The sequence below is a fragment of the Marmota flaviventris genome, chromosome 11, assembly GCF_047511675.1.
Source record: "Marmota flaviventris isolate mMarFla1 chromosome 11, mMarFla1.hap1, whole genome shotgun sequence".
Lineage (NCBI taxonomy): Eukaryota > Metazoa > Chordata > Mammalia > Rodentia > Sciuridae > Marmota > Marmota flaviventris.
Window position 1 is genome coordinate 42,268,716 of NC_092508.1, and position 14,268 is coordinate 42,282,983.

A 14,268-nucleotide genomic window follows, 5' to 3' on the forward strand; every position below is an offset into this window, starting at 1 on the left:
AAGAAATAGGACTCACTAAATGTATGTAAACACACACACATACATATATGTAATGTAAAAAGAGAGAGTCTTTGTGAGTATGTGTATATATATAGATAGATAGATAGATATAGATATAGATATCAGGCCTCCAAATATCACCTGTTTTCTATGTTCTTTTCTCTTTGTTCATAACACTTGAAAACCTCAAATTTTTCATCAGAGGGCTGGAGTGTAGCTCACTGGTTGTAGATCATGCTCAGCATGCACAAGACCCTGGGTTCAATCCCTAGCACCCCACAAAAACTTGCATCAAGACAATTTTTATTAATTTACTCTAAGGTATGATGATTTGGGTAGTTGCTATACTGACTGGAAGTGATGGGAAACACAAAGATAGCAAAAATAAATAAATAAATAAGAGATAACAATGTAAGAGCATGAAAATATTCCACACCCAAGGTGATGAGAGTAGCAGCTGCTGTTAAGCTAAACACACAGGCCAAAGCAAGAGGATAATTCACTCCCCTACCCCAACCTTGCTTAGGTGCTCCCTGATGGACTGTCACCAACACCACTTAGTACTGTCCTTTGACTCCAGGGTGAGTCTTGCCAATTAAAGAATGTCTACACAGGGGTTTCACACTGCTCCACAGGATTTTCACTACCATTCCTAATGGCAGTGTAAGAAAGTGCATTCTTTATGGGGTGTGACTCGTGTATTTAGTTTTAACTTTGTAATATAATTTAGCACCACTTGTTGAATGCCAACTAGGTGTAAAGCATTTTCTATGCCCTTACTGTATATTCAGACAAAGAATGACATCATGATCAAACATTAAAGATATTTGAAATCCAGTATTATTTGACTAGTCATTGTACTAACAATCAAATTTTTAAAATGAAAGTCAGGATTTATGAAATGTAAATCAGAGAATTTACATAAATTAAATAATAAACTAGCTCCATAGTCTCTTAAACAATTCACTGTGGAAATATCTTCTCTCAATAATTAAATGTACTGAAATTCAAAACATGTACAATTTTATAATGCATATATAATATACAGTAGGCTTTTAATATAACTAAATGCAATTATAAACACATATCTAAGATGAGGATTTTAGAATAGCTGAGAAAATTGACCTATACGAAAAAAGAATGAAAATAACTAATAGTACAAAACAGAGATGATGCTGTACAAGAAAGATGAAATAAGAGACTGTTTCAACTTCTGTTGACTTTTTTTGGGGGGAGGGAGTGGGTAGTTGGGATTGAAACTAAGGTTTCTCTTCTACTGAGCTACATCCTCAACCCTTTTGGTTTTTTATTTTGAGACAGAATCTGGCAAAGTTGCCCAGGCTTGCCTTGAACTTGAGTTTTCCTGCCTTAGCCTCACAAGTAGCTAGGATTTTAGATGTGTACCACTATGCCCAGCCTGACACCCACTTTTGCCTACTCTCTTATTACATGTATTCTCATTCTTGTTGTTGTTGTTTCTGGGGATTGAACTCAGGTGCACTTAACCACTGAGCCACATCCCCAACCCCTTTTTGTATTTTATTTAGAGACAGGGTCTCTCTAAGTTGCTTAGCACCTTGCTAAGTTCATGAAGCTGGCTTTGAACACAATATTTTCCTGCCCCAGCCTTCTGCTGGAATTATAGGCTTGTGCCACCATGACGGCTCATTCTGTTCTTCTTATAGTTAATACATAACTTTGTTTAGTGTTTCTTTCTTTATTCCTTCTTTCCTTTCTTCCCTCTCCTCTCCTTTTCTCCTCCTCCTCCTCCTCCTCCTCCTCCTCCTCCTCCTCCTCCTCCTCCTCCTCCTCCTCCTCCTTCTTCTTCTCTCTCTCTCTCTCTCTCTCTCTCTCTCTCTCTCTCTCTCTCTCTCTCTCTCTCTTCTTTTCTACAATCAGGGGATTGAATTCACAGCCTTGCACATTCCAAGCAAGTATCTACCACAGAAGTACATCCCAAGCACTTTTATTTTGCTTATTTTTATTTTTTAGTTGATGAGGCTGTCCTTGAACTTGTGATCCTCCTGACTCAGCTTCCTGAATGACTAGAATCACAGTCCAGCCACCTTGCCAAGCATCCTATGTTGACTATTATATATAGATTTCAGTCTTTCCTATCATCCCTGGTTCCTTTCCCACCCCAAGTTACATGTCATATTGTCTCTCTTCATATACAGATTAAGTTTCTTTGATACCAAAGTAATAAAAAGAACTCTAGTCAAGACAGAAAACTGAAAGTCAGAGAAACTAAGTATGAACATGGACCCCACCTTCTAGGTAATAGGACAAAATTCCAACTCAGATATTTACAGGTGCCTGGAACCTGTCCTGTGGTCTTGCCTTGTCATTATATGGGGAGGTCTAATTAGCCCATGAGTTGCTGTGTGTCCAGATCTATGCCATAAAGAGATAAACATAGTAGTATAAAGATATTAATTAAATTCTCCTTAAAATCTTGTGAACATTTCTGTTTAAACATTTTTAGCATGTTCAAAAATTAAGATATGGTTTTTCAAAAAGTAATGTTGTCAGATGTAATCTGTATCTGACCCTATGTTACAATCACTGCTAAGGAAATTACAGTAATTTAGAATTTATATAAGACAAAATCAAGGACAATTTATAGGTTGTATGGTAGGCGGGGACAGGAAAGGCTGATATTTTAACAAATATCATCTTAACAAAATTTTTCATTTCATCTTAACAAAAATTTTCACAATGGCAGGGAGCATTGCATCAGAAAACAGAGATGAGGAACATTTGCACTGCTAATTTAGACAACTCACACCTGATTATGAGCTGGCTTTACTGCTGTAAAGATACACATCAGACGGAATGGCCAGCCCTGTCCCCTAAAATGTGGATAAGATTTTTTAAAGCCTACTTCCTTTAAACTATCATAATAGAGTAATGTACCGAAATCCATTGCCATGGTTTATTGTAGTTTTTCTTGTTAAAGGCATTCATGATCAAATAATATTGGAAAATCTGAGTTCAATAAAGTTAAACAGGTGTTTAGTTTTATTTGATGTGTTTTGGTTTGATTTTACTGCAGGGCTCCTCAGAGCCTTTAGTATGTAAATGCACACTGTGAAGGAGTGTTTATAGGAAGCATTTACCAAGTTTAGGGTATGACAAAATTCCCTCTCCACATTTTTTTTTTTTACTTTCACACTTCTTTTTCCTCCTTCCTTCCAACACAGAGACAGGAGATGCAAAGTGGCTAGGAATTATTAGCGCTTACGAGATCTACTGTCATAGATAATAGAGGGAGAAATGACTGAGGTGTATTGTGAGAAATAAATGAATAAAATGCTCAGAACATAATAGACTGGATGGTGCTAATGACATAAGTTGTAAACCACCTTAGTGATTCTTTGTAATAGAAGCCAATAGAAACCATGAGTAGCCAAAGACAGATGTGAAAAGCATTTCATCCTAAACTGATTCTAGCTCCTGGTTCAAAAAAATAAGTTTCATAATAAATTTCAAGAAAAGTAATAGACTAAGCTCTTATATAAGGCTAAAATAATAGCCATGGGAAAATAATGATCAAAATAATAGCCATGGGAAACTATTTGAATTTTTAAATAAAAAGGACATAAAATTGCATTGAGCTTATTATAGACTGTTTTGAATTTTAAGGGTTTTTTGGTTTTCTTTTTTTCTAAACTAGTTGCAAATTAATGGCAAATATTAACTGTTTCACTAACTGGTTAAACAAAGGGCACTTTGTGTGAAGCGTTCATTTAAAAAGCTTTAAGTGAAAAGAAAGCACTCTTTTACCTCCTGAAATTTGGATATCTATATAATGAGGAACAAGCCACCCACCTATTCACTGTCCCCAGAAAGATAACAGTCAGGGGAATATGTTATAATCATCAAGAAAACTGTTAAAAAATGTCTTTGTGTCATTCTGAGAGTTTCCAGGTTTGGGTGGGAACTTTGCATTAGTGTTATTTTAATTTCCAGTGAGGTTATGACTGAGGCCCACTGTCCTAAGATGAAATATACTATCCAGTACTGACATCTTTTAAACATGAACAATAAAAAATAATGAAGAGCACAGGAATCAATAAAAAAATAAAGAAACTTTATAAAATTATTTTTTTAAATCACAGCTCATAATTTATACATTACTAACTGTAAAAAAAAGGATAGAAAATAGTTCTCTGAATCACTCTGAGTTAAAAATATCAATCAGAAATAAAGATGGTTTTTCTGAAACACTGTCATCATAAACAAAATTCTGATCCCTTTATTACATATTGGCAATATACATTTTACATGTTAATATTATACATGAAAACTAATAATATTTATTGGGGGTATACTATCTATCTACCTGCCTATTTAAATTATGGGATAAAATGTTAAGGTATGGGGATAGAAAGAGAAACAATATCATACTTCAAATTATCTACAATCAACTAATCAAATACTTTAATATCACAAGCACATAATTTTATTTGTACCCTCTTAATTACCTTCAATCATGCATCTAAGTACACATACATTTCTGTAATCATTCATTCATTTGTTTACTCATTCATTTATATAAGTGTTCCCCCCAAAACCATTACCATTAAATAATACATTATTTATCTCTTCATCTTCAGAACAACCCTAGGAGGTGTTATTTTTACTCACATTGTATAAATGAGAAAACTAATTACAAACTTACTAAGTAATACATATTAGGATCAATATATATGGTAAATATCAATGATAGACTGACAGACACAGCTTATCTGTACACTGAGTTTTAGTCTTTATTCTGTCTTTAAAAACCTCTCTATCCGAAGCCCTATGAAAAATGAGCAAAAGTCCAGATACCCTTTCACTTGTCATTTAAGTATAGGGGTACCTTAGTTCTCATTCAAGAATGAATATTAAAATATTCAGGGTCCAATTCCAGAATTTTTGAATCAGAATTCCTGTTAATGGGACCTGGAAGTTTTCTATTAAATTGTTTTTAAAGTAATCATATGATCAACAGATTAAAAAAAAAAAAAAAAAAAAAAAACCACTGTATGTTATTGCTCCTATTTGAGATTTGATGAGTTTGGATCTTAGTGATGCTCCAAACAAAAGAGAAATAAAAAATTTTTAGGGGAAGAGCTTATATATTACCAGATACACTTCCCTTTCTCAAAGGTAAAGAAGCATTGATACAGCAGGAAATGTTGACTTGCTCCCTATGTTTTGAAATCAGTCTAAATTTTGCTGAGGCCCAAGTTGCTTGATGCTTTGAAAGCTATATTTCTTTTCTGTGAAATGCAAATAATGATATTAATTGTCTCTTTGGGGCCTTGTAGAGAAAAAATACAATTAACGTTTTTTCTTTCACAGGACAATGTATGACACGGTAAGAAGCATACTCCACATTCCTATTGTTATTAAAATTACCAGAAAATATTAGAGGTCAGGAAGGAAAAAAATAGTTCTAATTGCCCTTGTGTCTTATTTTCCCAGGTTCTTTTGTCTATCTTAAATAATTTTTATTCTGGAATAATTTCTTTTCCTCTCCCCAAATCACATTAAGATTTGAGTATTCTCATATTTCTCAATGAGTGCTAGGGACAAATCCAGGGTCTTGTACTGACTGGACAAGCACTGTGTCCCTGAGCTACATCTCAGTCCTTCCCACTAAAACCTTTTGAAAAGTTTTCTGTAATTAAAAAAAAAATTCTCTGTGCTATTTCTACTTTAAAATATGACAACTTGACTCTATCCCTCTGCACCAGTTCTAGGGTGTGTATGCCAAAATAAAGTGCTCTAGCTCAGGATTATTGAAAACTAATATTGTATACTATTTTAAAATGAGAACTTTGTAAATGCATGATATGATTGGATCATACTCTAATTATATAATATACAACATAAGGTACAATTCATAGACATGGTTTTAAATTTAATTCAAATAAGTAAACTGATTTGACCCTGTTGGGGAAAAGTCAATGCCCTAATCCAATCATTAATACAATCTTCATTGCAATAAAATTTTATTCCTGTCTGCTTCCTTGGTGCCTAATGATGAGTCGAAACAACATACATATTTTATTTACATATTCAACAATACAATGCTCTGTTCAGTGAATGATGTTCTTCTGCCACTTGGTGGTGCTTGCCAGTTTTAAAATTTGTTTCTTGGTGGCACTATAACACTAAGTACATAGTAAGGAGAACAAAATCACAGCATTCCCATTGGAAAGGGTTTGTTTCGAACTGTTTAATAATTTAAAGAACCTCTGTGGAAGCAACTGTATTTGTTAACCAGTCACAACCAGTAATTAACTCCTTTGGAGTTTTAAGTTACTTTGGGAAAAATGTCTTAGGAAGAATACATATTACTAGAAAGCATGCCAAAATTTTACTTAGCAAAGAATTCAATAACAGTTATCCTCTGCTAAGAGGTTCTGTACAATTGTACTTAAATAGCCAAGCCCTGAAATCTTTGCAGGTCTCATTTCATTATCATAATTACTGCATAAACACTTTTAAGGACTTTTGCTTTAGTTTCAAGCATGGCTTATTTTCATAAGCCTGATTAGTTACCACACCAGCCTTGTTATGGATAATGGCATGTTCTCAATCTGTACTGTGGAGTTGTTATAGCTTGATTTACATTAAGCTTATATTTATGTTGCTGTCTCTACTGAAAGGCATCTCTGATTTCTTGCTTTTGCAATATCGCTTGGCAGTTGTATCTACTGAGCATTCCGTTTCCTTAAAGAATTTAGCTGCTCTGTCTAGAAGCCGATTTTCTGATGCCTCTAACGTCTGGTCAAATTGATCTGTTTTAATGGAGTCTTCGTCGGTGAGGAGCGAGATGCCACTGACTAGAATGCTGGGATCCGCTGCTTAATTGCCAGGAGTGAGAGACACTGAGATTCAGAAATCTTTGGAGGTGGGCGGGGGAGGGGGAGGTAGCCTTAGGATGGAGGCGGAGATGCAAGATAAAGGGATGGGTTTCACATAGGGAGAAAAAAGGATTTCTTTGAGGCACCGAGGTGCTGCACGATCACATCTCTCAAAGGAGAAGTTAAAAAGCGAGGAAGTGGGAGGAGGTCGGAGGTTAAAGTACTTAAAAAGATTGCTGGGGCACAATTTGTTTTTCTGGTGGTGTCTGAAAAAGATAGATGTTCCCCATTTTCAAAGTATTTTGGTGTCTTTTTTAAGTGATTAGGAATGGACACTAATTGCCTGTTAGATGCTATCAAACAACGCTGTGCTAAATTCAGGGGATACAGAAGAAGAGAGGAGAAAGGAAAATTTAAAGAGAGAAACACAAGCTATGAAGGTTTTTGAAAGAGAAGGAAGAGACAGAAGAGGGGGGTTTGGAATTCAGAGGAAGGAGGGTGCAGAGAGAAGGGGAGAAAATCCTGAATCATTCAACGCACGCGCGCACACACACACATACAGAGAGAGAGAGAGAGAGAGAGAGAGAGAGAGAGAGAGAGAGAGAGAAGGAGAAAAAAATAATTTTTAAAAAGAAAGAAAAAGAAAACTCTTCCTTGCAACTCTTCCTTGTAGGGCATCCAAAACACCGCGACTGCAGTAGTGACCGAGTCACAGGAGAAAGATGCTCCTTTTCATCCGGTCCCAGAAAGCTATGGGTCCTAAGGACTAAAAAACCATTAGGCTAAAGAGTGTGTCTAACTGCGTGAAGAATGCAGCAGGCAGAAGGCGGGTCTCGCTACGCCGTTTTGCCCAGTGCCCGCTGGAGCGAAATAAAGAAACGCGCAGGGCCAGAGACTCCTGCCAATTTAGACCTTCTAGCCTCTCCAGGTCACTGGTGATCAGGTAGAGAGACCTGCGTAAAGCGCCCAGGGCTACTGCCACTGCTGCTAAAGTGAGCCGGCTGTTCCCGGACGCTGCTTCCCAGCGGACGCTCCCGGGAACCCACCCTTGGCTTATGCAGAGGAGCCCTTCCTTTCTTCTCAGACCACTTGTCCCGACCAAATCTGACCTTCGAAACACATCTGGCCGCACCTTCCAGGTGGCAGCAACATACAGACTCTGGGCTGGAGAAAAGCGTGTGATGGGAGACTGGGATTCAAATCTTCCACCCCTTGGTTTGGGTCGGAGCTGCGGGAGGCCAGGAAGGGAAGAAGGGAGAAAAAGACTCGGAAGAGGAAAGAGCTTGCAAGGCTGGTTGAGCCAGCGTGGCGAGCAGCCTCGGGGTTGCAGGTTCCTGTGGGAAATGCTGCTTCCAGGCCTGCCAGAGCTGTTCTCACACTCACACCATCGCTTCTCACCCTCTCCTCTCAGCTACTGTCTAAAGAAACGTCCCTGGGCTCTCCGCCGCGACATTCCCAGCTTTCATATAGCTCAGGCGGCGCGCTCCCTCACGCTTCAGCGCCGGGCGCCTACAGGACGCCCTCTTCTCCCTGCCCGCTTTCCCCTCTCTGCCCTGCTTCTGCGGCTCTTCGGCCGCCTCCACCCCCACCATCTCCTGCTCCAAGAAGACGCCATCCAGCCGCGGCGGGTGCTCACAGCCCCGGGTCACGCATATAAGAGAGGCGCAACTCTGGACCCTGAGCTCGGTAGGGGGCGTCCTGGAGCGGAGAGTGAAGCAAGAGGTATAAAGGAGTGTGGGGGTCGCCCACCCTGAAGCCTGAGCTTCTTCACATGAATTATCCGCGCCTAGCTCCATTCGGGCTAGAGCCTGGCAAGCTAGCCCATCTGTGGCATCCGCGGCCGCCTCCTCCTTGCACCTCCTCACCGACCCCTCCCTCTCGGGACCTGCATCCCGCTCCACCAATCAGCGTCCGACTGCCGCTTCCCACGTGATCCCGGGCGGGCTAAGGACCTGCTGCTTCCCAAACGCCAGAGGGATGCGGGCGGCAGAGCGCGAGAGGCGGCTGCTAGGCTGCGGGGCGCTTTGACTCTCCCTCCACCCTTCCTCCTTGGGCTCCTCTCCTTTGCCTCCTGGACTTCTGTCTCCTGCGCTTCTTGGAGGCCCATCCTTATGGCAAGAGCTTATCGCATCTCTGGAGTTGCTTCTCAGCGGAGGACCCTCTCACTCCCCGGGCTGAGCCGGGTCACTGGATGTTGCTGAAACTCTCGAGATCATGCGCGGGTTTGGCTGCTGCTTCCCCGCCGGGTGTCACTGCCACCGCCGCCGTCTCTGCTGCCACCGTCCGCGGGATGCTCAGTAGCCCGCTGCCTGGTCCCCGAAATTCTGTGTTCTTCAGAAGCCGTTTGCTGCTGCAGAGTTGCGAGAACTAGTCATGGTGCTGTGGGAGTCCCCGCGGCAGTGCAGCAGCTGGACACTTTGCGAGGGCTTTTGCTGGCTGCTGCTGCTGCCGGTGATGCTACTCATTGTAGCCCGCCCAGTGAAGCTCGCTGCTTTCCCTACCTCTTTAAGTGACTGCCAAACACCCACCGGCTGGAACTGCTCTGGTAAGCCCAGAACCCGGCCCCCCCACCCGACCCCCTTAACCATTCAGAAGAACTCTCCTATCCTGCATAGGCCAGTCGCTACCGAGCCTCGTGTTTCCCACCGCCCCAAACCTGAAACCCCCTACCTCCATCCAGAGAAAAGCAGGGAGCTGTTACAGCCCCCCTCCGGGAAGTGAAGGGGGGGGGGGGCTACTGGGATGGGCAGAAAGTGCAGGTGCTGGAACCTTTGAATGCTTGCACTTACACTGACGCCTCGAGGATTTTGAAAAATATACGGGATGGTTTTCTGGGTTCACTGAAAACAGTAACAACCCTATGGGAAACACTAAACAGAACATTTCCCTTCATTAGAGAAAAAGTCTGACTAGGATGAGCGAGAAATAACTTTATGAGAAAGAACAAGCGAGAAAGCAATAAATCAAATGGTGACTGCAGAAGAAATCACTGATTCCTGGCAAAAGTGCCAAGAGAGTATGATGGTCTTGCATTCAAGACCAGTTCACTTAGATTCTAAAGGAGTAGGTTTCAGGAGAATCAATCTCAATCAATCTCAATCTCCCTCTCTCTCTCTCTCTCTCTCTCTCTCTCTCTCTCTCTCTCTCTCTCTCTTCCTCCCTCCCTCCCTCCTTCTCCTCCCCCTTCTCTCCTTCTTTCCTTTGCTGCAAAAGACATTGTATTTGATTTTGCAGTCCAAAGATACCCCTCCTCTACTTCCCTAACCTCCTGTGTGATGGAGGGAAGTTGAGAAGGAACCGTTCACAAATTTCCCAGGCCAGAGTAGGTATGACCAAGGCTGGGAAGGCTCACATGCAGGGGGACAGAAGGTGAATTGACCTCTGTGGGCTCTGACTCCTCCATTTCCGTCAGGGTTTGGAGTGGGTCTGTTGCACCTCTTACTTGTTCAGGTCCCTTTAGAGTCTGAAAGCAAGAGCTTTGGCAGCCTTTGCTCTGCTAAAGCCTGCTAATTAAATAGGGCCATAGGATGGGAGTTGCTGCACTCCTAGCAGTCTTTGCATTTCAGTATGACAGCCTGTAGTATACCAGGTGGAATTGTGGTGTGATTTCATTGGTGTTTTAAACTCCATTAACATGCCTGGGTATTGTCCCCTAGGTCTGGTGTGTTCTAGTTTTAGCAAGTGTGCATGTAATTTTTCATCTTCTGTAAATATAATTCTGCTACAGTAAAATCTGGCTCTGAATGAAGTGACTTTCAGGGATGTATGTGAGCCAAAGTGTATGTAACTTTTGAGAGGAGGAGATGACTAACTGTAACTTATAAGTGAAAGAATATGTAGCTCTTAGTTATTACTGATCTAAATGCCAAGAGGAAAATTATTATGCATCCTTTTAATTTATCCTTTTTAAAATAAGTTGAGAATTGCAACCCTGTTACACTGGGTCAATAGATCTTTGTTATGTTTTTGGTGATTTCTAAATTTGACATTTTTATAAATTTCACGTTTTTAAAATTTATTATTGGTTTATGCATGCACATAAGCTGTTTTTGAAAGAATAATTTCTACTTCGTAGGTGCCTTGTCACTTTTTAGATGCTTTGTTATAAGAACATTAAATAATCTTCAAGATCAATTGTTTCAAATGTTGATGGCTTCTTAGTCCAACATGACTGGTTTGCTTCATCCATAACTGTGGTATTATTTGGGGAAATAACTAACTGAAATGTGACATTAATATTGGCAATAGAGAAATTCATTATTGGCCTGATATCTTAAAGGGATCTGCACAAACTGAAAAGAATGGACTGGTTTTCCAGGCAGATTGTCAAGAACTTGGCACTCCCCTCCTACCCTGTTAACTTAGAGGTGATCAATCTTCATTTGAGCCAGACAGACCATCACAGAATACACTGTGCCTGTTTATCTTTATTATTGGGGCTTTGTTTCCTCTTTGTCTGGATAAATTCCAAATAAGGGATAGTTTCAGACCTTAAAAAGAACAATTAAATATGGAGAAATGGTAAAATAGCACTCATAGACTATCACCAGCTCTTTCTCAAAATGTTGAGTTTTCCAAAATATTTTTCATATATATATATATATATATATATATATATATATATATATATATATTCCATTTGATGAACAAAAAAGTAAAAAAAAAAAAGATGATAGGTAGCAAATGTAAAACTTTCATTCACTGTTGTCAGTATTCACCCAAGCTGAAATGCACTATTGAAAGAGGATATTGAAAGAAAATTGGCTACAAAATATCTGTGAAGGATGGAAATGACTGTTGATCACTTAACTAGCTTGTGAGGTTATTGGTAGAGAGTGTCCTGGTTGTTGGAATTAAAATTGAGGGAAATTCTTTTAAAGATTCAAGGTGGTCCTTTGGTGAATCTAATACGTTTTAATGACTAGAGTGTTCTCTTTAAATTTGAGGTTATGATGACAGAGAAAATGATCTCTTCCTCTGTGACACCAACACCTGTAAATTTGATGGGGAATGTTTAAGAATTGGAGACACTGTGACTTGCGTCTGTCAGTTCAAGGTAAGATGTCTTTGCATCTTCAAATTCATTAAAGGGACTATGAAGCAACCTTTTCAACCATCACTTGTCAATTTATACCTATATGAGCTAAGAGGAAAGATGGCATCAAGCAAAAGTATTGGCAAGAGAGCCAACAGATGTCAGGAAGATGTCACCTCTTGAAGAATTGTGTGTACCATACTTATCATGCCACTGGAGGTACAAAGCTTCATGTTGCACTTTTTATATATGCTGTCCCTTCTAGTGTGCATTTTGAAAGTCAAGAGACTGGAGGTAGTAGTCAAAATAGTTGACCAGTAAAAATTGTGGATCTGTATACTTTTGTTCCTTTTGACTTGGGATATCATATTTTGAACTTATTGCTCTTTGTTTTAATGGTCTTGGGTTTCATTCTCCTTTCAATATGATTAAATATTTAAATAATCTCTGATTAATGTAACTTTGAAACTACTGATCTAGTTTGGAAATTATGGACCTTATTAATGTGTTAACTTTTCAGTGGATACCACATTGAATTAGAACTGAATCTCCCATGAATCAAAATAAGCACATTGCATTAAATTGCAAGTCACTTCATGAACGTGAGAAAAATTCTCTTGGTCTCGTGTTATAAAGTTTTCAAATATTAAAACACAGAAAAAGTTGTGTAGTAGGTATCATTAAAACTAGATTATTAGAAGATAAAACTCTCAACGTTATTATCATCATCATTTAACAAATGCTTTCTATAGTGTAAATTATAAACCTTCTTTTCCTCTCAAAATATTCATATAATTATATATATACCTTCAATTACATAGACGTTGTGTGAGTATTCTGTATTCACTTTTGAGTATTATTTACTTTTTAAAATATCCTTTGACATCAATATAAGATTCAACAAGGAAATATGAATGTAAACAAAACTCTATAGGTGAGATAAGAATACTTTCCAAGAATGTAAGTAAAAGGAAGTTATAGAACAAATAAAAACATCAGTCTCAAATTCTGGTCTAAACATTTGACTTAATGTGTAATATTTAGAATTGAAGAAATTTAAATATCTTAGACTGAATTTAACCACTCACTGAAACATATAAGGGGATTCATATTTCAATATAGTTTGAGTGACTTTTACATAGACTAAAAGCTTCATAGACTTTATTTTCTTTATTCTCAGAAACACAGAAAAGAAGTGCCATTTGTAAAGTGCACCACCTCCTATGGGTGGTTACTGCTGTGACTATACTCCAGTATTAAGACCATACTGTAGTGTTAAAAACACATTTAATATGCATAGACTTCCAAAGTCTCCACTATGCTGAGCAATGTAATTATGTTCTTTCAATGAACTACAAGAGAAAATGGAACATGAGAACTCCCCAATTCATACTTCCCCAAAATGTTAACAGGAAAAAAAAGTTAGACACATCACTAATTAAAGATACCCCCCCCCCCAACACACACACAGGATTTTCTGAAAATTTTCCCTTTAACTTTGTGATTCTCATAAATGTGTCTTATTTTTGTAACCAAGGTTAGATATAATAAATGAATTCATAAACAGTATAAAATAAACTAGGAAGAAAATTCCTTAAATGGAAAGCCATGTTCTAATATTTCACCTTGAGGGGAGGGAAGAGTAGATAGAACTCTAAATGGATGAGTGCTACTAAATGGAAAAGTGCACTTTTCTTATTAAAGGAATTGTGTTTGATTTTTCAGCTGCCACAGAAGATTCTGGTAAATTTTTTATTAAGAAAGATATTTGTGCTTTTAATATATTTGTCATTAATTTAAAAAAATTCTTGAATGGAATAGATTGTAGAAGTCAATGAATGCAAGTTTAAATAGAAACAAAAAATGTAAATTTGTAAAATGTAAAATTTTTAAAAGGTGAATTTTTAAATTTACTACTTGCTTACTACTGCTATTAATGTGTGTTTTGCCATAGTTGTCAACCTGGCAGAAGGAAATAAATATCTTCCTAGTAGAAAATTTAGATTTTGAATATACTGGGAATATAGAATAGTATATGCAATAATGAATTTGCATATACCAGGAATATAGAATATATAGTCTTCTCACAGTACTTTCATGTGAATTTAATTTTTTTTTGGTTTTGTTTTTCTGCACTAGTACCTGAAGAAAGGTGAGAAGTTCTGAAAACCTACAATTTTCTACCTACAATTCTAAACTTCTGGTTCCTTTGCATTTTCAGATAGAAACATGAATTCTTCCCTTCAAAATAGGATACAAACTATAGTCTTTCTTGCTGAGTGATAATTTTAAAGAGAAATGGCCATATATGCATGTAACCTATAATGTCTTCCAATTTGTATTATTAATGACCAACTAAAGTGACTAAGG

The 14,268-nt window shown here is 38.4% G+C and overlaps 1 protein-coding gene across 1 annotated transcript in view; it reads left to right on the forward strand.

Moving 5' to 3' along the window:
• The first annotated feature begins 8,850 nt into the window (after positions 1-8,850).
• Tmeff2 (transmembrane protein with EGF like and two follistatin like domains 2) overlaps positions 8,851-14,268 on the forward strand; it is a 240,566-nt gene continuing 235,148 nt past the window's right edge. The window contains exons 1-2 of the mRNA XM_027925008.2: positions 8,851-9,408; positions 11,810-11,919. Of these exons, the coding sequence (XP_027780809.1) occupies positions 9,237-9,408; positions 11,810-11,919 (282 nt within the window). The 5' untranslated portion in view covers positions 8,851-9,236. The remainder of the gene's footprint in view (positions 9,409-11,809; positions 11,920-14,268) is intronic.